Source organism: Cynoglossus semilaevis, chromosome 1, assembly GCF_000523025.1.
Source record: "Cynoglossus semilaevis isolate Cse_v1.0 chromosome 1, Cse_v1.0, whole genome shotgun sequence".
NCBI lineage: Eukaryota > Metazoa > Chordata > Actinopteri > Pleuronectiformes > Cynoglossidae > Cynoglossus > Cynoglossus semilaevis.
Genome location: NC_024307.1, coordinates 27,633,439 through 27,660,024, shown reverse-complemented (window position 1 = coordinate 27,660,024; position 26,586 = coordinate 27,633,439). Strand labels below are relative to the sequence as shown.

At 39.1% G+C, this 26,586-nt stretch overlaps 3 protein-coding genes and 1 non-coding gene across 5 annotated transcripts in view; 2 read left to right on the top strand and 2 right to left on the bottom strand.

Annotated features, from left to right (window-relative positions):
• Positions 1-15,680, bottom strand: part of LOC103388853 (cGMP-specific 3',5'-cyclic phosphodiesterase) — a 41,936-nt gene extending 26,256 nt beyond the window's left edge. Inside the window, exon 1 of the mRNA XM_025061250.1 lies at positions 14,003-15,680. The gene's annotated coding sequence lies outside the window, so the exon portion shown is untranslated. The remainder of the gene's footprint in view (positions 1-14,002) is intronic.
• A 107-nt stretch (positions 15,681-15,787) lies between these two features.
• On the top strand, positions 15,788-20,801 carry LOC103388810 (tumor necrosis factor receptor superfamily member 14-like). Of its 2 annotated transcripts, none has more exons than XM_025061328.1 (8): positions 15,788-15,946; positions 16,850-16,950; positions 17,660-17,750; positions 17,910-18,035; positions 18,342-18,497; positions 18,668-18,755; positions 19,203-19,449; positions 19,832-20,801. In XM_025061328.1, exons 1-7 carry the CDS (start codon positions 15,910-15,912, stop codon positions 19,381-19,383), a joined length of 780 nt encoding a protein of 259 aa, XP_024917096.1. In that variant the 5' UTR covers positions 15,788-15,909; the 3' UTR covers positions 19,384-19,449; positions 19,832-20,801. The 2 variants fall into 2 exon arrangements, with proteins under 2 accessions (XP_024917096.1, XP_024917117.1); XM_025061349.1 differs by lacking the exon at positions 15,788-15,946 and adding an exon at positions 17,038-17,128 and having other exon boundaries at positions 16,831-16,950.
• Positions 20,802-24,418: 3,617 nt separating this feature from the next.
• trnal-aag (transfer RNA leucine (anticodon AAG)) lies at positions 24,419-24,500 on the top strand. The gene has a single exon. It is a non-coding gene; the product is annotated as a tRNA-Leu (tRNA).
• Positions 24,501-26,038: 1,538 nt separating this feature from the next.
• zcchc4 (zinc finger, CCHC domain containing 4) overlaps positions 26,039-26,586 on the bottom strand; it is a 19,470-nt gene continuing 18,922 nt past the window's right edge. Inside the window, exons 12-13 of the mRNA XM_008323975.3 lie at positions 26,401-26,548; positions 26,039-26,297 (exon numbers count right to left, since the gene is read on the bottom strand). Coding sequence (XP_008322197.1) covers positions 26,174-26,297; positions 26,401-26,548 — 272 coding nt within the window. The 3' untranslated portion in view covers positions 26,039-26,173. The remainder of the gene's footprint in view (positions 26,298-26,400; positions 26,549-26,586) is intronic.

Here is a 26,586-nt window from a genome sequence, read left to right as displayed (position 1 = left end):
TATATATATACACTTTATGTACATGGGTTTCCTACCACACATTTTCTGATTATTAAAACTTTAGCAACCATGCTAGCATGCGTGCCTCATTGGTTCTTAGGATGTCCATACCATTATTCACATCCTCTTCTGCCTGAACTTTCCTGCTCCATGTTGAGTTTTTGAGTGATGTTGTAATTGATTACTTCACTTCACCCCCACTGAGACGAAGTGCAGCATGATAGCAGACATCCAGCAGATACATCATCACCCTTTTGCATGGCCACTTAGCTTCCTGATGAGCATTATGCAAATGAGCCCCGAGTAGGGGTTATTTTGACGAGCCCAGATTTGCTATTCTGGCAAAATCCTCTGTGTTCCTACTGCAGGATTGACAAGTGTCTCATGGTAGAAGCCATTACAAGACATAAACACGTACCCGGGGGAAGGTAATGTCAGAGAGCAACTGAGTGGGGAGCTGATGCTGATGAATAATTACACTATAATCATACTCCGCATGATTGACACCCACTGTTTTTAGCGTTAGCATGCAGGCACAGATAGTTCAAAAGGACAGTAAAGTCGTTTGAGGACAACACTTAGTTAGGCTTCGGCCAGATTCTTGGAGAAATAGTTTTTGCCAGTATCTTCTCTGGAAAATCCAATGTGGGGAGGAAAAGAATACATTTTGTGATACAGCTGGAAAAAAAGTTGTGGTGAAGCTAGATGTTTAAAAAAACACTGGGTACATTTTTCTAAAATAAAAATAAGCTTAAGACCCGTAAAGGAAAATGAAGGGTTTTCATAAAAAAAAAAAAAACTTTCACAATAACAAACGAATTACGACAAGATTCCAATGGAAACCAATCATCAAATCTTATAAATCAGTCCGCTTTCTCATAGGAAGTGTATGATAGGCAAGGTTTCTACCCTCTCTTTGCCTTTTCTTTTTTTTTACTTCCTGTTGGAGGTTAAAAAAAATAGCTATCTGGATGAAAATATTTACCAGTGGGAATTAGATCCAATAGGTATTGGTGCAAATCATAAAGTGAAGTACAATAACAGTGAACAAAATAATATATAAAGCCTTAAGACAAGAAGCAAGTCATTAGCCTAGCTTTGTATTGTAGGTGGAAATGTAGGTATAAAACCTCAAATTCATTCCCTTTCTTGTAAAAAACAACAACAACAACAAAACATTACAGGATAATATTTGAATTATATTCAGGAAAATAAAATCACAGGAAGGCATTTTAGTGGGTACTTTAGTGCCACCTATAGGCAAAGGAAGCAGAGCAGCAGAAGGTAATGATGACAAACACAGAATATCATAACTGAACCAGACTACGTACTCCATCCTTAAGTGACTGATTCAACAACGTCCTATCGAGTGCTAGCTAGCGGGCTAACTTTGTTCTTAATTATGGAACCCACACTGTACAGTCAGCGCTGAACCTGTTGCAGAGCCTCAATCCACCATAACGTTATAAACCACCAAATTTGACAGATTCAGTTTTAACTTGACGAGAAGCTAAATTTGACAGATTCAGTTTTAACTTGATGAGAAGCTTCAAGCTGTTTTTTTTTTTTTTTTTGACAAAAGTTGTTTCCTATGTTTTGGAATTTAAATGTTTGAACCATAAAGAATACATTATATTAAGTTTAATGTCCCCTGGTTCCTTTCGCTTGTCTCCCTGAGGACTTTGGAGTTTCCCTTCATGCCTGGGATTGCTTTCAATTCCCTGTTCATCCATCTTGGAAGCGAAATGTTTGTCCTGATCTCAATTATGGTTCTTATTTATGGCTGTTTCCATGGTCATAATGGCTTCCATAACTCAGCCAAAACATCCCTACAGTAGACACTGCCATCTGGAAGACATCGATCAGTTTGCCGTGTATAGATTGCGCCTCAAAGTTTCGCCCCATTGTTTGCCCGCGACCTCGCTTTGAACCTCGAACGCCGATAGGTAAAAGCCCAGAGGAACTGTCGCGCTGATTATTGTCCTGGTTTGCTTGAAAGATATTTGAGCGACGGTTTGTTTCCTGAGGAAACAGAACATTGCGGAGAAACGGAGAAGAGATTTATTCTGGCAGCTGTGGTTATTGGAGCAAAAATTTACTGGAGCTGAACCACTCAGAGATCTCGGCACGTCTGCTGTCCTCTGGAATCTACACAGTGTGCACACAACGCAGAGGTTTTGTCCAAAATCAAACACAACAGTGTACATAACGATGCGACATGTTAGACAAACTTAAATGCAGTTGCGGTAAATATCTGGGGGATGGATTACCATGTCAACATGTCACGGTGGGTAAAGGGTTTTGGGGCTTTGCGAGTGAGAGTGTTGCACGAGTTGAACTCGGCACCATATGTTAAACTCGGTCCTTAATTTGCATTCTGATTTGCATACTGTGCTTGACAAACCCTGTCAGTATGAGTCACTCTGCATCCACATCTCAAAGCTGTGTTTACAGATACAAACTAGCATTTCTGTACTTTGAGGCAAGTGCATATCCGTGGAGTGGGAGGGGGGGGTGTCCTATTATGTATTTGCTGTAAGTCCCATGATGCTTTGTGGTATATTTTCCACTGAACCAGTACTACTTAGTTTGCACCATTGACAGTAAGTTATGAATAGATAGATGGATGGATGGATGGATGGATGGATGGATGGATGGATGGTTGGATGGTTGGATGGATGGATAGATAGATAGATAGATGGATGGATGGATGGATGGTTGGATGGTTGGATGGATGGATAGATAGATAGATAGATGGATGGATGGATGGATGGATGGATGGATTTCTAGATAGATAGATAGATAGACACAACTTAAAAACTAACTTGCTAACATAACATAATAACATAACATAATTACCTATAAATAACAATAAGTATATGTTTTTTCCCTTTGTTTTTATGCAAGAAGTACAAGTATATTTAATATTTATTATTATTTTTTCAAATTTAATGAAATATCATTTTATAAAAAATATCCAGAATATGAAGTGTTTGTGTATTTGTTTCATTTTCAAAAATCATGAAGCGGGTCGAAATGAACTACCTAGCTGGTTTTGGCCTCCAGACCGTATGTTTGACGCCCCTGTGCTAAATGATGGCAGAAGGAGTTGGGACCAATCCCAGATGACATTAATGTAAAGGTTGGACCGACGTAAAGATATGCAGTAATCCAGTAGGGTTGGCCTGATCCGATACTCAGGATGAGTATCGGTTTGTTATTGGTCAAAAAAAAAAATCTATACCCCGTTGGTATTGGACATGGAAAAGTTGTATTGAGCCATTCCTAATGTCCATTATCACCTCATTGTTAACTATAGTCAAAACTGTAGAAAAAAAGGTTTTATTCTATTAAAAGAGCTTCAATGCGTCTCTGGTGTCTTCATGTACCTCTTTTATTCTGACCGTCCAACCTTCTTGTTTCAGGTGCCTTCAGTTGCATGACAGCGTGTGTGTGTGTGTGCATGTATATGGAAAATCACCAGGTGGAAAGACTGTAGGGGTGAGTGAAATCCAAGTTGAGTGGAAACGCTCTCATTAACACTGTTTGTGCAAGTGTGTGTGTGTGTGTGTGTGTGTGTGATTGATGCCCCAGGGTTGTGCTCATATGTTGTTTGGTTACTAACTCACTTCTCACCCAGTGTCCCATGATGCACTTGTGTCCACACAGTTCCGAACAGTACAGAGCGCTCATCTTCGTGCTCCCTGGTCAATAATTACGGAACATGAGTCACAGTGCAGGGGATCATGGGAGCAAAGCTGTGAGGTTAACAAACAAAAACAAGTCAACATGGTTATTAGTCAGAGTTGTTGTTCTGGATGGCGAACCCGAACCTCCAAATAGGGAATAGTAGCCAAATTGAAAGGTCAGGTTTATAAGACGGTAGTGAGACCTGCTATGATGTATGGTTCAAGGACCGTGGCTCTTATGTCTAATAAACATAATAAAAAGGCTAAGTTGGAAGAGGAGGAGATGAAGATGCTGAGGTTTGACATTGTGAATATAATGGACAGAGGAGATGGAGCTGCTAGGCAAGAGGAGAAGACAACACAAGAGAAGATTTGTTTGACATCGTGAATGATGACAGGGAGATTGTTGGAGTAAGAGCACAGGAGGAAGAGATAAGGCCAGTCAGAGGCACCGTGGAAATCCTGAAGAGAACAAGACATCGATGTTGGCTGAGTCAACATCAGATCCATCCATGTTGTCCCATCCATGTTGTGTCAAAACTACAAAAATTGTATCATCTAACATGTACAATTGTAATTAAACTAATGTATTATATATAATTATATTATATTTATGTTGATATGTCTTTGTGTCTTGACAACGTGTGATGTGATCACGTCATAAAATATCAGCATCCATAAATATTTGAAGTCTGTTAGTTCTTCCATTAGCTCAGTGGTTCTCAGTTATTTTCTGTCAAGCCCCCCCCTTGGGGACAGAAATGTTTTCATGCCCCCCATGCCCTCTCCGACCCACACCCCTGCAATACGAAATACTATTGAGAACCTGACAACATGTATATTTTTATCTGTACAAACCACTGTATGAGTTGCTGCCACCTAGTGACTGGAGGCTTGTTATCATTCAAGTATTATAGCAGTGGTACACTTATGTCCAGCGTGCCATATCACTCATATGCTATGAGGCACATAGCAACAAGAAGCTAACAGAGGTACAGTACTACACCAGAAACAGCTTAAAAACCTCGAGACACAGAATACTGCGATAATGGATTAAATGTATTTTCTATGTTCTAACAGTATCATATCTGTTTGATATCGTGCTATAGTGGTTAGCGTCATGGTTTAGTTTTAATCATTCAAATGGAAAAGTGGCCAAAAGAGATCAAGAAAATGTTGGAGATGAAAATGCTAAGCTAGAGAAAAACAATAAGACAACATGGAAAATTCAGGGATATAGACGAGATAAAAATAAAGATGTCATTAGAAAAAAGCAACAATGAAGGCAGAAGGTCAGCTCTGGTGGCCCAAAATAAAGTCAGTCAGTGAATTCAATTAAGTACCAAAGGCAGAAACACTGCATTTCTGGAATTGAGTTACTCTGTTATGGTACACTTTAGAGAAATAAAGCAACCTGGATGAATCCAGGTTCTAGGTTTCTAAGAAACTGCTTTCTTCTAGGAAGGTTCACCTGGAAGACGTGTGTCCAAGCGGGTATGACATAACGCATTATTAGCACTTACTGTTCCATGGAGCAGATAATCCTACTTGATAACAAAAATAGAAGATTTAAGCTATTAAGCTATTTACCACTGAAGCACCCTCAGGGACAGTCTGACCTTCAACAAACGTACCTCTGTACACCGTACAGTCTGACCTTCAACAAACGTACCTCACGTGGTGTACAGAAGCCTAGTCATATCTTAAAAATGAGATAAAGAAAAAAAAAAGTCTCTCAACAGACTCAAGACTCAACAGAAAGTGAGCAGAGCTTTACACCAATAGCACCTTTCTCCTGCTTTCCACTATCATTTTAACTCAATAAACAAACAAACAAACACACACAGGAGTGGTTGAATAAGTCGCAACAAAAGAAGGACATTGTCGTATTCATCCTTTGATGTCAGAGTTAATCTGTTGACACCTATAGATATGCCTTAATTTAGAACTATGTTAGCTCTTGCCATTGGTCTATGCCTGTCTATTTTGGTGATGCTCGTCTCAAGATGCTTGTATTTTATGGAACCGGAATGGCAGCCAATGGCATCAGTAGAAGTCATGGAACATTAGGGGAACTAGTAGCACTGTAAGCAAATGTAGTCAAACACTGACGTCAGACCAATTTTCATATTTCTCCGAAATTACCGCCTACACAATGTACCAGTTTTTGACATTCAAATGGGCAGCACTGTAATTTTCAACTGGCCTGGAAAAGGCCAGCTCCCTCAGTGCCACCTTTATAATGTCATTAAAACCAAAACATAGTCCAGACTTTTGGTTCTGACACACGTTCTTTAGAAAGCGCTACAGGAAACACTTGGTGAAGAGCATTTCCCAGTTTCTAAAAATGTTGGTTTCTGGAATAAAATGAGAGAAAAAGTTAAGGACGATTTTTGGAATTGGTTTCTGGAATAAAATGAGAGAAAATGTTAAGGACGATTTTTGGAAATGTACGTCCAAACTGCATTCACAGAAATATGGAGGATGTATCTACGCTACAGTAACAGTTTAGTATGATTTCCTTGCATTATTCTGTTTCGTATTTGTGACAGCATCTTTCTCGCATGTCCCATTTGACAAATTCCCGCTAATGTACCCGCTATTTTTTTTAATAAGACAAGTAGAAAGGTTAGCATTATTTTTAATGTCAGTAACAGCAGTATTTTTAAAGGCATTCTTTTCTTTCGTCAAGCTAAAATTCAACCTCGTGGGCATCAATTGAAATAGAATATTTTAATATATAATATATTTATAATTGTATTGGAGCCATATTTTAAAGTAGGTGTGCTCAACCCCCGGTCTGGGGACTGGTGCCGGTCCATAGGTCGCACACTAAATTTACTTTCTGGGGACTGGTGCCGGTCCATAGGTCACACACTAAATTTACTTTGTTCAAAAAGAATCCTGTCATATCCCTTTGCTTTTTTCATTTAAAGATTATCAGACAATGTTCCAAAACAACAGGTCATTGTGACTCTGATACTAACACAATGAAGTCTAACAGAAGTTTTATTTTGAAAATTGAATGATCCTTCATTGATGGCGCGGTATTACCGGTCCGCAGTCCTTGGTACAGGAAAGGTTGGGCACCGCTGCTGTAAAATATTGTAATTTGTACAGGGGTAACTCCCCTAGGAGAGGAGGAGTCCGGCCCTCTACTTTGGGAATCACTGCTCTAATCAACCTACTCAGTACTGTAATTATGACTTCAGATGCCCTCGGACAAACCTTCAATATCTCTACCCATTGCTAAACATTAATAGCTGCAGTATTGATCACTATGTTGACCGAGTGTAAACTGCGCAACTTTAATATTTTCCACAATGATCGGCTGTACCTGCAGTACTGATTATCTCACGGACTCGGGTCTGTTCCCTGCGTAGAGATTATGAATTTTATCTCTTAATAAATGCTGAAACAGGAAGATAAAATTTGAACTTCGGTCTGGGCAGCAGATAGCAGAAACACACTATTAAATAAATGGGACACCAATTATTTATAGACACCTAAACATTATAAAACAGTGATTCCCAACCACTGTGACGACGCACATTAGTGTGCCGTAAGAGAGCACTAGGAGTGCCCTGAAAAAATGGCCGAAATTATTGATTCACTGCAAAACATTGTATGTATCAGAGTATGCAACAGTGACGGTCAGAAAAATGAAATACTCTTCAACTTGGTGACAGTAGGTTATTTGTTACTGTTGAAGGTGATCTTTGTGTGTGGCTTTCTTCAATTCCTGACTTTCAACTAAACACGATCAGGTTCCACACAATATTCCACAATACATAGAAACTAGAAGATAATTTAAATCATTAAATATACTTATTGTGACAGTTTTGTGTGGTGGGAATTTAAAAATATATTAGTTTAACATACAAGTTTTATTCATAAACAATTAATCAGCACAGATCTATGCCAGTCAATCAATCAAATATACAGATGTAGAGATGTAGCCAAACCTTTTTTTAACGACCATTTTTAAAGTTAGCAGTAATCTTTAAATGATCTTGACATTATGTCAATTTCCCACCTTTTGTCTGTATTTACTCCGGTACCTGCATTACATTCACATTATTAAGATTTTTTGTTAAACATTTGAATTAAATGAAAACGTAGTGTTGATGACTCCAGTAAGAAGCTAACTAAATAGCCAAATGAAATGATTTATTGAAAACTGAATTGGTCGTGTTTGTTGCGTTAAAAACGAGACATTAGCCGACGTGCTAACCAACCCTTAGTGACAAGAACCCCCACAAACCCAGAATTAATGTAGCGCTTTACATACATTATATGTTCTAAATGCTATATGATCCTACTGTATTACAGAACAATAGTGGTCATTTTGAATCAACTTCAATACAATTGGCCGACTTTAGGCTTGACACAGTAAATAGCTGAAGTCAGAAGTTGACATCTGAGCAGTCACAGAGTGAATAAATCACCTCCACCACGCTTTAGTGGCATTTTATTAGGTCAACACTACACCACAGCCCTGCTCTCAGGAAATGGACCAGCAGCAGTGTGGCCGCAGGCTCATGGATTGCTAGCAGTAGGTGTTAGCTAACATGCTAATTCAGAGAAGATTCTGGACATTGATCATAATCATCATGTGTTGACATGATAATGCTAAGATGGTTGGTATTTAAAAACTGAGAGATTAGGGAACCAGGCAAAAAAAAAAAAAACTTAGGATGGAGTAAAGCTTAGATTCCAGGTGCTCACTGATAAATACAGTGGGCCCTCGGTTGTCGAACATAAACAATTCAGTTCAAGAACAAAATTTTTAACCAAAAATTGCCAACAAAAACCTTGTTTGCTGAACAAGAGACTATACCACGCAAGCAGGAAGTGATCACTAAGTGACAGAATTTGTGTCGTCAGTCTACGCTTGAGATATACACCCTAAGAACTGTTGTCTGATTTTTCTGGTATTTCTTGCCTTGTGGTATTTCTTCTATTTTTTATTTCATAAATCACCATTGGAAAGAAAAATAGTGAGAACAACAATACAAGTGAAGAAAGATTATACGAAAGCATAAAAACAGAGCTAATTTTTCATATCGCTTAGCTTGGCTTAGCAAAGTTGTCAATTAAGAAATAAAAGAAGCTAAGGTTGCCAAAGGAGTGACTGTGATCACCAAGCAAAGATCTCAGACAATGGAAGAAGTGAAAAAGTTACTACTGATTTGGATCAACGAAAAGAAGTCGGCCGGCGACAATATTTCGGAGACAATAGTTAGTGAGAAAAGTGAAGTGAACATTACACAACACGACTCCTCAGCTCCAGTAAGGATGAATGAAATTTCCCTTCCTATTTATAGATTTATTTTTTACTCAGTTATGTTTATCTTTTTTGTCATTGGTTCATGTATGAACTTGCACACAAAATACTGTTAACCAAGTTTGAAGAAGCAGTCATCCGGGAACAGATTAATTCATTTTCCAATGGGGAAAATTTTTCGAACAATTTTCGAACTTTTCGATTCACGGATGGCCTTCAGGAACAAAACACCATTGCCTTTGTGATAGGGCTAGCCAATCATAGCTACAGACACATCCATGTCCTCCATCTGCCATAGGTGGATGGTGCAGGGTCCCCACACGCCAGCCTTTCATCTTACTGTGTATATCACCACTGGTTTATGAGCTAAGGAAACCCTAGAAAACCTTATTAAATCCTTCCTCTCATTTCCTGCATCTTACTGATATGTTAAGGCCACAGTCCTCCACAGATTTAATCTAAATCACATTTTCTCCAAGATGAAGCCGTTTTTTTTTTTTATTTTATAACTCACAGAAGCGCCCAGTTGGAGCTCATTCGTCTAAAAAGAAGATGGCTGCCCCTGATTGTGAAGAGTTCTGATGAATCTGTTAAAGACATCAAAATGGACTGAGGCCGTCCGTTTTATGGAAAACAGGAACAAAATTGACTGGTTTATGTGCCGCAAATGTATCTGACAATGGAAGACACAATTTTTATTAGCTGTTTAACAAAACGTAATTGGTAGAATTATTATTTTTGCCTTTGTTTCTCTAGGCCGAGTTATCCATTGTGGTGCCCCCGATGACTTTGTGGTATTTGTTTATTTTATTATTTAAATACAAATCTATAGATCATCAGGTCATCTACCAGCAGATGGCATCCTTGGTGACATTAACCTATGTCAAATTGAGCGTTTAGCCTTGTGATGACTTGTTGTTTTTTAAATAATAATTTCTTAATTTTCTTAAAAATACAAAAAAGTAAAATTAAAGAATCTAGACCAAGTTTTAAAGTTTTTATTTGTTGGAATTTTTGGCACTGGAGTGAAATGAACTGAGTAAAATGTTGCCTTTGGTAACTCGATAGCTCAGCTTAGACTTGAACACTTTATGTTGTAGTACATACAGTACAGTACAGTACATAGGGGACCTAGGTTTAATTTAAAGTACACTTTGAATTGTAGTATAAACACATTCTGATCTCTGCTGAGCATAAACGCTGCAGTATAGGAACATACCAAGACGTGGAGAGGCTTATGTAACATCACTGTTACCTTTTGAACTCCTGAGCCCTTGTCTGGAAGTCCTGTGTTATTAGTGATAAGGCTTTGTTTCAGTAAATCCTTGTCTTCCACTCTCGGGAACAGCTCGGGTCATGGCCACAGTGAGTTATCAACACTTTTACAATGTCACCTCCAATCTCTGCCTTCTGTCTATTCTCACTCATTTACAGATTTATTGCATCAGGTGTTTTCTGACTGATATGGGATTTATATAGTGGAGAAACCTTCTTAGATTCTAGATATACAACATGCATTTATGACACGGGACGTCATCGAGGCTATCCCATACCTCGTATCCAAAATTTCCACAGGTTAAAAAAAAAAAAAATTAAAAAAAAACTTGATCCCAGTATATTGAGAAAAATCTGTCATTTCTGCGTTTTTGTGTTTGTTTGTTGTTTTTTTTTTTTTTTTTTACAATTACGTACTGCCACAATAAGCATGTAGTGTAGTATTTCTCAAATAATGGGCCTGGACATAAGTGTACCACTGCTGTAATGCTTGAATGATAACAAGCCTCCAGTCACTAGGGGGCAGCAACTCATACAGTGGTTTGTACAGATAAAAATATACATGTTATCAGGTTCTTAATAGTATTTTAATATATAGGGGAATGGGTCGGAGGGGTCCTGACCCCAAGGGGGCACGTGACAATAATTGAGAACCACTGATGTAATGTAACTGAACGAGCTAAATGAAGCGTGCCGCAGCTTTTCCACATCTGTTTCCATAACTCTGCTCTTCTATTTCCTCTCTGGATTTTCGCTTTTTCATTTACATCGCATCTTACGGGTTTTTTTTTTTTTCTCGGAGTGTTCGTTTTTGACCGCCTGCAGCTTGAAATAGCTTACATCCTGAAATGGAAATTTTGGGAAAGAACACAATGGGAACTTGCTTCCCTCACTGTCATCCCTGCAGGGAATAAGTGACTCACGTAACTTCCAACAGAAATGACTGATGCCACGGCAAAAGAATAGCTGGATGGATGGAAAAAGGAGCAGCAGAAACAACAAAAACACACATTTATAGCAACACTTATCCACACGAAAACATCTCCTGCTGTTTGAAGCACTTTTCATCTGAGTTTTTCATTTCATTTAGGGGTTTTCTGTGTTTGTTTTTTGTTTTTTTTCATCCTGCAGTTGTCATGCCTGCAGTGATGAAAAGCACATGGCCTTTGCTTACATGTTCCCATTAAAAAAAGTAATAACTTCCAAGCAGGACTCGCGGGCTTTATCCAAACCTGGTGGAGGAGCAGAACTATTTATCAGAGGATAAAATCCAAACCGGTTTTTATATAACGCTAGAGAAACAAAACATAGAACCCTATTTATGCACACCGCTGTCAACAGTGTTTATATCAAGTCGGAGTTTATAAATGTAGCGTGGCCTCCGTAACTGCAGCGACAGGACAATGGCTTTGTTTTGGTTGTAAGTTTTTAGTTACTAGCCGTGTTAGCGTTGGTCACCAGGGCAGCGATAGACGAGGTTTACAGTAGTTTTCGGACTATAAGCCACTACTTTTTTCACACGCTTTGTACCCTGTGTCTAATTTTTGGGTTTCTACGGGATAACGAAGTTCATACCGCTAGTGATCACTAAGTCTCCCCTGTACATTCCAATTACAGTCGGGCACGCCGAAGCAGGAAAGAGCTAACGTGTAACCAGCCGTGTTACAGGCACTGGTCGGAAAAATAAATATTCCGTGTTACAACGTGGACACCTGCGGATTATAGAGAAGTGCAGCCTATATATGTACAATTGTTGTTTTGTTTTTTTTGTCGTTTCTACGGGATAACGAAGTTCATACCACAGTCTGAAAAATAATTAATTCTGTACATTCCAATTACAGTCGGGCACGCCGAAGCAGGAAAGAGCTAACGTGTAACCAGCCGTGTTACAGGCACTGGTCGGAAAAATAAATATTCCGTGTTACAACGTGGACACCTGCGGATTATAGAGAAGTGCAGCCTATATATGTACAATTGTTGTTTTGTTTTTTTTGTCTAAATTTAGTGGGTGCTTATATTCAGGTTTGCTAAATAATCTGAAAAATAATTTGTGAAATTCCTATTAGAATTTTGGTCCTTCGGTATTAAATATTGCATTGAATAGATTATAAGAGTAGATACTAGGAATGGCTCAATCCGATACTTGGGGTCGGTATCGGTCCAATATTGGTCAACATTTCAAGATCGAACATCAAAAAGAACATTCTGTCCGATCCGATACCTAATGAACAGGATAGTGATGTGTTTTGGAATTCTGGTCCACCGGAATAAAATGTTGGATTGAATAGATTAGATTAGTTTAAATTAGATTTCAATTTATGGCCCATGTCAGAGGTTCAGAACAACAGAATGCAGATTTCAACAGTAGATACTAGGAAAAGCTCGGATAAATGAAGTTCTGTGGAGTTGAGAATGTTCCGGCATGGATTTACACGGCAATACTACCATCTACAAAAAAAACTACTACATTGATACTTGGGGTCGGTTCAAGGCCCGTGGGCCAAATGCGGCCCGCCGAGTCATTTCATGTGGCTCACGGGAGCTTGAAAAGAGCTTAATTGCCTTATAATAAAGTCCATGCTGTTAAGTTTCGTAACTTAATAAATTAAGTTTTTTCACTACACAAAACACTGTACAAAATTTGTAACTTAAATGAATAAGAATCAATTGCAGAAACATGCATTGTTATGTTACGGAGTTAACGCGGTCCGTCAATGGGAACTGTATTACTGACGTGGCCAACCAGTTAAAATCAGTCTGACACCCGTGCGTTATGGGATCCAGCTAAATGAAAGAATTTTACACACAAATGCTAGTTGCTAGGCTGTTTAGATATAAACATTTTTTTTAGCACCGTAGCTGTTTAAATTCAAAGAAATAATATTGTACTAGCTCCGTCAGAGTACTATCTTCACTTGTTAATCGCCACATGTTTCTCGTTGATCAGAGCAGATTTCATCAGTGGTAAAACATGAAACTACAAGTATCTGCAAAGCTCCCACAGAGCTGAATGATATTTCTTTGCCTCTTCCATACATCGGCGTGTAGTCCGAGGATTTATCTTTACATCGAATCTTCCAGTGAAAAACAGACCCAAAAAGCTCCAGGGCAAGTTTGTTAATTGCAGTGGGTGTCTGTTTAAAACCAAATGAAATCAGATTCTGAGTTTGCCGCCAAGTTTTCGCTTCTTTTGTTCTAAAGTGGTTGCTAAAAATACCTTATTGAGGTTTAGCCTCAAGGACAGATCCCACTTTCCCCTTTCTTTTTTTTCTTTTTCTAATTTCCTGTAAATCTTTTCAACATGCTCGCAGTCACTCTCTCTCCGAGCTACGTGCGGGCCACATCCCCGTCCACGTCTCACATCATTTAAGAGGAACTCTGCAGATAAACATCTCTGATTCTCTGTGGTGAAAACAAAGCAACAAGGTCTCCCTCGAGACGTTTCCACAGTAAAACAGGCCAGACTGGAGGAACGGAGGAGAGAGAGCACAGGCCTTATATAGTCAGACAAACTCATCCTCTCAGGTGGCCAACACAACCGTCCGTGTTGACCTCTTCTAAACCACCCTCCTGAAAATAAGCTTCCACAAATGATGAGCTGCCTCTGAAGATAAGAGGGCGAAAACTCCCAGAATTCTGAGCTTTCTCGCATGAGAAATCGGATGTTTGTACGTGCAATGCTGAAAGACGAAAGAGAGACAGAAGAGGAAAATATGAACACACGCAAAACAATTTCAGAGGACGCACTGACCAGTCCAGACGCCAGAATCTGCATTTTCTTCAGATGACCCGGCCAATCAGGATACTCCACTTTCAGAAAGGAGGGGTCAAAGGTTAGGCGGTCATGGCCTTAGCTGCCAAGCTCCATAACCACAGCTCCTGAGCCTCTTTTCGGATTCAGACCACGAGTGGTACGACCTTGTCGGGCACTGGTGCTGCTTAATGCCGGACTGTGGGATCTGCGCCGAGTTTTCTTTCCTTTTTTTTTTTTCTAAATGACTGCAGTGGTTTATTTATATTAGACTTGGTGGGCGGTAACGGTGACATGTGTAAAATCATCCAGGGAGGGAGGGCTTGTTAATGTGTGAGAAATGACACTCTGGTTCTGGATCCAAGTTTACGAAGGCTGTGCTACTTTGAAGATAAATAGTTGGGACGGACGCTCAGGCAGAACCGGGCTAATTTTGAAATCTTGGCCACGGAGTAAAAGTCCGGTCTCTAGCCTTAAAACAGCACTTCTCTTAAACTGTGTCATTTTGAAAATCACCAGGACTGCTTGTATATACTGTAGTATGTGTGTGTGTGAGTGCGCACGGAGCAGCATGAGTGTCAGTGAGTATCACCAGACTCTCCCTTTCTCCTGAAAACACACTAAAGTCTCCTCAACACTGTGCACAACACATCCAAACTAAAAAAAAAAAAAAAAAAAAAGTCATGTGACACTGTTAGGGAAAATCCGAATATAAAGACATGTAATAATTTATCAATTTTATATATATACATATATACACATATATAGATACATATATACACACTTACAGTATACACATCTATACACATATATGTACACACGTATATACATATATGTTCAGTGTTGGGCACGTTACTTTGAAAAAGTAATTAGTTATGGTTACTAGTTACTTCTCCCAAAAAGTAAGAGTTAGAGTTAGTAATTGAGTTACTCCACTATAAAAGTAACTAGTTACCAGGGAATGTAACTATTGCGTTACATTTTCGTTGTCATTTTAAGTTTAAAAATGTCAAATAATTTGGATTTTTTTTCAGTGGGTTTCACAAGCCAGGTGCGTAGAGTAGAACAGCAAAGACAGGTACCTGAACAGGTTTTCATTTATTGCACCTCAACAGAACACAACTGGTACAGCTATGCTTCAAGTATTTTCTTCTTCATGAAAGTAAACATTTTAACCATGTTTCTAACTCGCTGTGGTGTGAATTAAATGAATGAAACTTTTACAACTTCAGACAACTGGTGGACATACTGTACTTCAAGAATAAAGTAAACAGTTTAACAATGTGAGCTTAACAGTTTTTGTACCCGTCTATGTTCTACCTCAAACATTTATTAATTCAGTAAATCAATGGTGTGTTTAGCCACTAGTTTAATAGCAGCCTGTGACGTCGAGGGGCGCTTCATTAAATTTGAATTGTTTACACCGGACGTGGACAAACTCTTTGCTTTGGGACATAATGTCCCCTGAACATGTACATTTTTATCTTTTACCTCGACGAGGTTAAAGTAGCGCCTGTATTTCCACCTCGAAATCGCCGTCTCCCTCTTTGACTCCGGGTTCGCCATCTCTGAGAGTTTGTGTGCGTGTGCTGCTGCTATGCGCAGGGTTTGTGTGTAAACACCCGCCCACCTGATGTCTCTAGTTGGCTGTGTGGCGATTGGCTGATGTAGAATTAGCCAATCATCATTACTTAGGCGGTTATCTCGCCCCTCCTCTCCCCCCTTATATATGGTAGTAGATGGGTAATAATCCTTATTACCCATGTAGCATCGCGCCGTCGGCCATGTTGTGCGGCAAAAGACGCAAACTGGTAGATGTAAACAATCGATAATGACAACAAAAGACAAGAATATTAAATCGCCCGAGGGAGATCAGACGAAATTGTTGTATAGAGATTTACACAATTATGAAGGCAAGATACTTGGAGAAGTTTTACAAAACAGGTAGGTTTCTTAAAATGACAAATCTCTACATAATTCTTACCTATTTGTCTGAATGTAGACATCATTCTATTTAATTCAATTTATTTCCAGAGCTCGCATTTCGTTGTGTGCAGTGGTGTGTGGTGTGGTGTGGTGTGTCACAATGGCAAATAGTTCAATTTCACTTTGATGCAAAAGTGACTTAAAATTAAAGTCACTTAAATATGAGGGATTTAAGATGATGCTATCCTGACCTCTAGTGGTTATTTATCACTACTTTCGTGCTACCATACTCCATTACTATACTATACACTACTATACTAATATACCAGGAATAAAAATGATTATTCATATTAACTTAAGGACACCAAATCACTTTCGGTATTTTCTGTATTGTGTGTTCTATGATCAAGTCATTTCTCAGAGTTGGGATCACAAAGATCACCTGTGAAATACAGTATGTAATGCACTACAATCCAGCAGGTGGCAGGCCAACTAATAAAGCATATGTGAAAATGATTATCCGACAGTGCAACATCAAAAAGATATTATGATGGTAAATTTAAGTTTACCCAGCTCTCTTACTTAATTAGGAAAAGTCACCAAAGATTAAGCAAAAAGAAGAAAAAAAAGAAAAAAAAGCGTACTTTGTGAATTGTGAGATGTTAAACATTCATTGAACATTTCGAGTAACTGCATTTTATAAGATCAGCCAACATGTGACGTCACTTCAATTATAGTGCGTTCCATGAAAGTGGGAAGTACGAAATTTTGGGGGAAAAAAGTACAACATGGTGATATAGTAATATAATAATTCAGATATGTGCATGTGCCTTTAAAGGGACGGGTGGGAGTGAACTATGATGGAAAATAACTACATGTCGCATTTCACTTGCGAAATGCGACATGTAGTTATTTTTACAGGAAGTGCGCCGAAGTATTCATTCAAGGACTTGTTCAAGGACGTAACGAATACAAACGAATCTGGACAAAGGACGACAGAAAAGAAAAAGACGAAATCCATGGTACTTGTCCTCGATTCACATGTTTTAAACAAATCGTTCGGGGAGTCTGTTTTGAGTTAGTCACCGATCGTTGTCTGTGTTTCACAGATTTCACTGTGATGACGAACCCAGTTGGAGAAAGTATACCATCGTGAACATGATAAACTTGAAATCATTTTGGCCATTTACGTATTCGTTGGTAAAGTATTACTTCATAATCTGTCACTTTGAAAGGATATTTTTCACTTTCTTATTGTTCTGATAGCACAAAAGTGAAAGCTGAGTTGTGTGTGTGTGTGTGTTAACATTAGAAGACTCCTCAGCTCACCACCAAACAAAGTTGCCACAAAAGTATATGTAATAAAATATAATAATGTTGTGTTACGTTATATATCAGTTTTATATCAGATGCTCTCTTTATTTTAACGTGAGGATGACCGCTTCATCTGTCATGTTGATCAGAACAGGACTAATACAGGAAGTAATAACACGTTGTCAAAATACAACGTCAACAAGTCATGTTTAACATGTTGCTGTTTAAAAGTATTCACAGTTTACCTGCTTGGTGTTAAACCTAAGCCTTATCAAATTCTCTCCTCATAGAAACCTGTAACTCAAAGTCAGATTTTTCTAATGGATTCTTTTCAAAATGTATATTTGTGCTGACTCATCCAAATATAAGCCTACTTTACAGAGATGAAGCACTTTCCTCTTTTTTTTTTTTGCACAGGTGCTCGGAATCGTCCTTGTTACACGGGCTCTAGGTTGCCTCCCAACAGAGTACCAAAGTGGAGATAGGTGCTGCGATACATGTGAGCCAGGTAAGCTTTAGCTGAGTGATGAAATATGATGAGAGGATCATCCCAGAATCAAACACTAAACAATGAACCCAAGGAACAAGGAACTCCCCATCACTGAGAGGAACTGACCAGACATTTTACAACACGGACTAAAACCTCACATTGTTGTCTTTTCTAAAGGAGCCTTCGCCAAAAGTCACTGCACGGCCACCAGGGGCACCTCCTGTAGTCCCTGTGTCGAAGGAACGTTCACGAATGATTATAATGGAGAGAAGGAATGCTTTGCATGTACACTGTGTAGTACAGGTGAATGCTGTTCATCTCCAAAAAAAAAATGTTGTTTGTGTGATTTTTATGAGCAGACAGGGCCACCTGCAGGGGACAAGAGACAAGTCGTCCTCATAACAGATACACAGCTGATATTGTCTAGTTATAAGCTTTCACCAAAACATCAAATCACAACATTTTTTTAACATTTTTTATCATTTTAAAATTAACATTAATGTCCAGTAGTCTTTGTTGTTATTTCCACTAAAACGTGTGTTAGTTCCTGTTCTACTTCCACGGTGTCACCCTTTACATTTGACCTTTGTCACCTTTGTATCCTGACAGACTTGGGTCTAAAGACTCTGACCCCATGCACAGTGGTGCAGGATACAACATGTGAACCTCTGGACGGATTCTTCTGTATAAACAGGACAGAGAACCACTGTACAGCAGCACAGAACCACACGAGGTGTCAACCAGGACAGTACATCAGAAATAATGGTATTGTAAATTACAGAGGAAAGAAGAAGGAAAGAAAGAAAATCAAAGTTTAAGTCTGGGATGTCACTGAAAAATCTGTTTGGACAGTTGTACTACGAATGGACAATAAGTCAGGAAGAGCAATCTATCCCAGAACATCACAGTATCTGTGTTCATGTGTGTTCCCGCAGGAACAGCAGCCGCAGACACTGAGTGTTCTGACTGCCCTTCTGGGACATTTTCTAATGGTACATTTACTGTCTGTCAGCCACACACACGGTAAGTGACGCATTTAATGGGACATAAAACCTACATGATCCAACCCAAGACTTCAACAGATCAGACTTTGTTCAGAGTTCCATATGAACTGTCAGTGTTGAATTCAGTCTCCTCCTTTCATACATTATCATCTATTATCATCATTCAACACTGATGATGTCTTCCTATTGGTCGAGTGTTAATATCAGTGGTGAACCATCAAGTCCTTCTCTGCTGGCCTAAACACTGTCGGAGTCACTATTTGACATATTTTTCAATATATAAATCATGAATATTTTTTTATATGCTTCTTGTTTTACTCTCACGATTGGTAGATTATTCATATACTGTACTGATCCCAACATGGTAAATGAATTGGCCCAGCCATAATCTGAAGTCTTAGATCCATGCACTGAATGAGTATTTTTTTAAAAATCATCTGAACAACATGTCTCTCTGTGGCTGCAGGTGTGAACACAGAAAGCTTTCCACCGCAACAGAAGGAACTACTTCAACTGATGCTCAATGTGGGGAAAACAATGTCCTGGCAATCGTGGGCCTTTTAATAGGATGTTCAATACTGTTTATTTTTATAGGAGGAAATATAGTTGATACAAGGAAAAAAAGAAGATGGCTTACATATAGATAATGATCAACTGTTTTTCATTGGTTTGTTACAGAAAATGAATTCATTGATCCCGCAAGCTGTATTCAGGTATGTTTTTCTCTCTCCTTTTCAACACTATACACTGTGTGTGCATATGCTTTGGTGTATTTCACGTATGTATTTTACGTATTGTATAATGTGAAAACCTGTTCCCCCTAAGTGTAATATACCATTGTTGCTCGATCTTGGGATGGCAGCATAGTATTGCTGTGTTTTTTATGCTAATTAATGTAAATCTTTTTCTTTTTTTTTGCGGTAGAAGGCTATCAAGAATAAAGATAGAAGTCAAAAACCTCATCATGCTTTAACATTTTTTTCATAGTCTCTGTTTAGTCAAGACATTGACGTTCCAGATGAAGCACAAATGGAACTCTGTGTATCACAGCAATTTAACAATAAATCTTAAACATCTTATTTCTCTTATCTACAGATAAATGGAACCAGGAACATAGTTACTGCACATAAAACTGGCAGTGACAGTGTTTCAGTGTTTGGACAAACCACTAGGGCTGTTAGGAAAGATCATGTGGAGTTGATAGCCCCTTGTAAATTGGATTACTTCTTGAGTTGTGTTTCCTGATGTCTTATCCTTGACAACCAGACGTTTGAGGATCTTTTCTTGACTTTGAGAATCTTCATGGAAGTTTGTTTAAATGCAACAACATAAGGGCCAAAACATGAAATGAGTCCACCAGCTGCCAAGTTACCACTGAGGTGCTGTTCACTTTGCTGATGGGTTAAAAGCTTATTGGTCACATTTTGTTGTGTGCACAATGACCTTCACTTAAGTATTATCAGTCTCTTTAAGCTTTCTTTTTTTTCTCAATACAATGGCAATATGTGCAATTATTTAATAGTTTATTTATAACGGCAAAACGGCTTTAAAAACATCTCATGGAATGTATGTAAATATTACGTGTTTCTTTCTATCTGTACTGTACCTTGCCACTGTGAAACTACTCAGCACAACACAGGCTGTACTTCCTGTGCCTGAAACATTTTAAACTGACAAAGACAATGATGGCGAACTTCTACACCTCCATCATCATCTATCGTCCACTTTTTTTATCTATGGTACTACTGCTCTGTTTACATCCTACGGCAGTGGTTCTCAAACTGTGGTACGCATACCACCAGTGGTACGCGCGCACCCCTCGAGTGGTACGCAGGGAAAATTCACATTTTCACAATAACATTTTCAACTGAATAAATCTGAAACATACCATGGACAATTAATACAACATTTAATCATAAACATCTTTGTAAACATTCCTCAGGTGGTACAGAGTAGAAAAGGTTTGAGAACCACTGCCCTACTGTTACTGTATTTGCCTGTTGCACTGTATACCAAAACAAATTCCTCTTTTGTGAAAATAAAAATGTCTCTGATTCTGATTATACAGCTAGTTGTGCAGCTCTTTTTTGCACTGTTATCCAGTAAGTCTAACGGCCATTGAATTCCATTGAACTTTTCCTGTATTGGAGGCTGATTGTTTCAAACAAGACAAACCACCGTCAAGAGCCACTGTAATGACCAAGACTTAGCCAATCATCATCACTTAGACGGTTATCTCGCCCGTGCTCTCCCCCCCTTGCCAAAGGGGAGAAAACACACACATATTTACAGCTCCTGAGTCTGTGTGAGCCAAGTCAGATGACAGCTTCAATGAGTAACTTAAGTAACGTGCAGTAACGGTGTGTTGGTGACGGTAACGGCGTCATAACGATTAGTTAGATTACCCGTTACTGGAAAAAGTAACGCCGTTAGTAACAGTGTTTATTTTAACGCTGTGATTCCCATCACTGTATATGTTACAATGACAATAAGGACTATTCTATTCTATATACACGCACACATATACACACACATACATGTACATATATACACACACATACATATATACACATATATAGATACATATATAAATATATATGTCACCACTTGTGATAGATTTGCATGCCCTGGGGATCCCGCCCCCCACTTTGAGAACCATTGTACTAACATTCCATCCATCCATTTTCATCCGCTTATCCGTTACCGGGTGGCGGGGGCAGCAGTCTCCTTGACCACCACCCAAATCACACTGCACCGTACCAACCCCCCTGAAGTTAACCTTCTTAACTGGGATTCGATCTTCCCCAGGAGGTGAACCCTGGGGTTCCACACCAATGACAGAGACATTGCCTCCGGGCCAAAGCGCCACTACTACCATTCCTTATTTCACAATATAACTTAAGGCAGAGCTCCTGTGTCCAGAGGCATTTAAATACAGACACGTCCTCACACATTAAGACATGGTCCTGCTGGTGATGTGGAACTGTTCTTAATCCCATCTTCACTCACGGTACTCACCCCACGATGCCGGTAGAAACGATTCCTCAGCGACCTCTGCATCTTTCTCACGTATGCACTCTCTTCCACTCGGGCAGTGATGGAGTCAACCAAAGAGGGGTTTTCCCTCTAGCGTTTTCTCCCCGTACTCTATAACCCCGCGCCTTCCTTCAGCTGCATCCTTTTTTGGAGCGTCAAGGAAGGAGCTTTTATTTCTTCTTTATATGAAAGGAATAGGTGTCAGAGAGAGAGATAAAGGGAGTGGATGGTAATAATTGCTCCCCACGTCCCACGCCTGGGACCTCGGCAGCCTCCTGTGATAACACCATCTCATTTCCTAGCAGCCTGCTTTCTGTCCTTGTCCTTGGCAACAGAGTTTTGGAAAACTACTACTTCAAATGTTTTTTTGTTTTGTTTGTTTTTTTTACTCTTTAGTTTGAAATGTCAAATGGTTTTTCTAAATCATGTGACCGAGAGCAACTGTAAATAGACAAATAGCCAACGTTGTCTTTTTTTTTGTCCTCTGCAAATCACAGCCTTTGCTCCGACCATCAGTCCATCCCCAGCCGAGGGCCACTGCTGCTACATCTCGTCTCACTGGAGGAACACGTCTGTGTCAGATGTTCAGTTTACAAGAAGAAGAAAAGATGGTATTTTGAGTTTTAGGATTAGGATTTTGAAGATAGGATTGAGATTAAAAATATAGGAGGTCCTCAATTCACAATATTCTCGATCTACTGCGGTGAAAGGTCGCCATTTCCCATAAATTTCTTAAGAAAGGTCTTGTTCCATCATTCCGATGTATGGTGTTAAAACTAACTTGGCTCCGAAACAATATTCAGAAAACGGGTTTGTTTACATTCACTGTGTCCTCATACCATATTTTCTATTTTTTTTTTTTTTTTTTGGGAGGGAACTTTTTGCCCTTCATTACGACTCGTAATGTAGGGTCAAAGGTGAAATAAGGGTGAAAATATTCTTATGAACCAAAGACTGGCCCAACAGTGAAAGTGAAATCTAGTCGAGGGCCACACGATGGTAGATTGCAGGTTTGGAACCTATGGGTTAGCAAATGCATTTCTGTCTGTGTGAAAAATTCACGACTGTGTGTGTGTGTGTGTGGGTGTGTGTGGCCACCTGCTCTGTGATGGGCAGACACTCTTTGTTCTCAGCAGATTAAAGCAGCGGCTCACACACGACCCACTTTGAAGCATGATGGGAGTCCGACCATCATCCACCTCCTTTCAGGGCGTAGCTACAAACGCAGCTTTAGCTCAATGGAGATGAAACACCTGCTCTCTTTGACCTATTTCCGTACTCAAAGAGCCTCGCTAAAGTGCCCCCCGCGGAGTGAAATCAACATCTTTTGCCATAGCTAGGTCTTTTTTTCATTTATTCCTCCCTAAGGTTTCTCTGAGGCACAGGTGTTTTTTGGGACACTGTGGCACCCGGGGGGAAAGGACAGGAGCGGAAAACAACCAAAACCCAGCCTGTGACCTTCAGATACTTCAGATAAGCTTTGGATATTCATTCATTCATCGTAGAAATCTAAACAATATCTAGTATTATTTAATATACCAGTAACGGATAAGCAGATGAAAATGGATGGATGGATCTTAATTGTGGAGATGAACAGGATGCTGCGAAAAATTATTTAAAAAAAAAAAATCATTATTTTCTATTTATCAGTCAGTGTTCTGTCCTGTGTCACAATTGGATCCTTACTAGGGAACAGCCTCGATCCGATACTGGCCAATATTTGAGGATCTAACAAAACACTAACTGAAACCTAACACAATATTTGAGGATCTAACAAAACACTATAGCCCATCCGATACAGTACCTGAAACCTAACTTTGAGTGACATGCTAGTAACAGTGACACTATCGTCTCAGCTTTGGCATACCTATCCATCCGTCTATTCATCCGTCCAGTGACACTATCGTCTCAGCTTTGGCATTTGGCATACCTATCTATCCGTCTATTCATCCATCCATCCATCTATCTATATATCCATGCCTTGCTCAGAGCACCTCAGTCGTAAAGTGGACTCAAACCTGAAGCCTTCCGGACCCAAGTCCGCTTCCTTAACCACTAAGCCACCACCGCTCCAGAATAGGAAACATTATTATTTATTATTTGCTGCTGCAGAGGTTAAATAATATTTACAAACTCATTATCCAAATAATCTAAAACTAAAGACATGTCCGATAATCTTTTCTAACAATACAGGAGAGACTCTGACCACGTGGTCAACTTTGAACACTTTTGACCTATTTTGAAGGTTTGAAATATTTGCGGGTTTTCAAAGCATGCTGTTTAAGAAACATTACTCACCGTTGGGGGATTAGGATGCATTAAGGACGGTCTTAGGAGTTAGGCCGAGCCAAACGGAATTGGTTGCAATCAGCAGATTCAATGCAGGAAGCAATTCCAAGAAAGCTGAGCTGTGGCCCATGACCACCAGAGATTAGATGTAATTGGAGGAATGCGACAGGTTATGAGATATTCCGTCAAAAATAATAGGAAAATAAATCCGAATGCACAGATCAGATTAATAAAAAATCTTCTCTGCATTATAATACATTTGTTTTTCTTCGCACAGTAAGTGTCAATATATACATACAAAACAAATTGCAAATTGCAAACCTATTGCAATAAGCTCCAATATCTAGAGAAAAACGTGGTAGTGTGGCCGAGGGGTCTAAGACGCTGGATTAAGGCTCCAGTCTCTTCGGGGGCGTGGGTTCGAATCCCACCGCTGCCACAATTGCTTTCCTTCATTTTCTGAAGGGGTATAAACAAGGCCTGCGGGCTGAATTCGGCCCATCACGTCATTTCATACGGCCCACCAGAGCTTCAGAGGGCCTTATGTGTGTTGTTAAATATAAGGCCCGTGGGCCAATAACTAGTAAAATCTGGCCCAATTGATGAATTTTAAAAGTAAAAAAAAGGCACAAAAACTTCATGTTCATTATGTTTTTTTTAAAATGATTTTTCATTTAATATGAACATTTTTTAATAGAAGTATTTGTATTTATTTGCAATAAAACAGAGGGGAAAAACATGGACTTATTGTCATTATGTTGACATATACAACATTTTTTGTCTAATAAAATTTTGAATTTTCTTGATGTTAATATTTAGTATTTCATTTTTTATGTATTTCAGTGAGGGAAAAGCCTGTTGCAGTCTGTTCTAATACTTCTTTTCTGGTAAAAATATCATCAGTACTAGACTGTTCTAGAAATGTTGATGCTGTTTGGCTAGCCACTAAGTGTGGGTTTTAAATGTTGGCCTCTGATGGAGTTTGACAGCCCTGATCTAGTGCATTCTTTCAGCTCAACAAACTTTTACTTTCTAAAAAAAATCTCTTTTTGTACCTTACTAGGTTTTCCTAAATTCCTATTTTACTTTGCCAGTTGTGCATTCTCAAAGTTGTTCTCATGGTAACATATTACAACACTACCATCTGGTGGCCGCTTTAAACAGATCGGTATTTTCCTCGGTTTGGCAGAGAGATAAAGAAACTGACATAAGGAAACCGTTTCTCCATGTGGTACAAATACATTTTAACGTATTTGTACCCCATGGAGAAACGGTTTCCTTATCTTTTCTGTGATACTGGTGTTGGACTCTGCTGCAAATGGACTCACATGAGGCCAAGACCAAACTAATACATTAGGGAAAGCAACAAAAACACCAAGAGAAGGTTCTAAAAGAAAAGGAACAACAAGACTTAACCTAAGGTTTCAACAGCCTTTTAAAGCAAGTCCCTTTCCGCACTATTGCTAATGCCATTTTTTGACACAAAAACAAGGTGAAAAAAGTCAGTTTCTCAACTTATGGATTGCATCCCAAAAAGGGGACACACATATGGGGGACAGGAAGCAAGAATCATATGCTTTATGGAGATAATTATGACCAATATTATATATTTCTTTGCTTTCATCACTTCACAATCACTAGCCTGTCTTCAGGGAAGACACTATTTTTGGACAAATAAACTGAAATGGAACAAGGTTTGGACTGGGCTGGATAGTGAAAAAAACATAATGACAACTATGTCACTAGATAACTATATATACATATACACACATATATATATATGTATATATATATATATTTATACATGTATACATAAATACACTTATATTCAGAATTTATATATATATTTATACATGTATACACAAATACACTTATATTCAGAATAATTTAATTATTTATATATAAACATATATACATATATACTTCAACACACAAATATATATTTGTGTGTTGTTAAACTAATACTAGACAGAAAAATATGTGTTAATGTTTTTATTGAACACAATATTTAAACATTATCAGTGTAAGGTGGCAAAAGCAACTGTATGTTTATTTATTTATTTTTCAATATATTTTAAACATTTATTAACTCTGAACACGTGACAACTGAGGTCACGCAGACTGAGCAGCCATCTTCTTCGATCTGCGAGCGGCTCCAGACTTGCGCTTTGCCTTAGGCCTGCGGAGAGGATTATGGGATAGGTTTTTGGCTCCACTCTTGGCGTTGGATCGATGTCTAGCGGAACAAAGCACAAACAGGCAGACGGGTTAACGCTTGAAAATATTTCACGTCGTGTGAAGCGTAATGGACGGGAGTCTTGGACTGTCGCGTGGCTCACCCGCTGCTCTTCGGCTTCTGTTTGACGGGACAGAACCTGTGCTTGTGCTGCAGGCTGCCACAGCTGAAGCAGCCCTGCTTTACTTCACTCTGACCACATGGGTGGTCAGGCAGGGCGCAGCGGCCACAAGTCTGACAGTGTATCCAGGCTTTGGAGGAGAAAATACGTATAAATGAAGAGCACGGT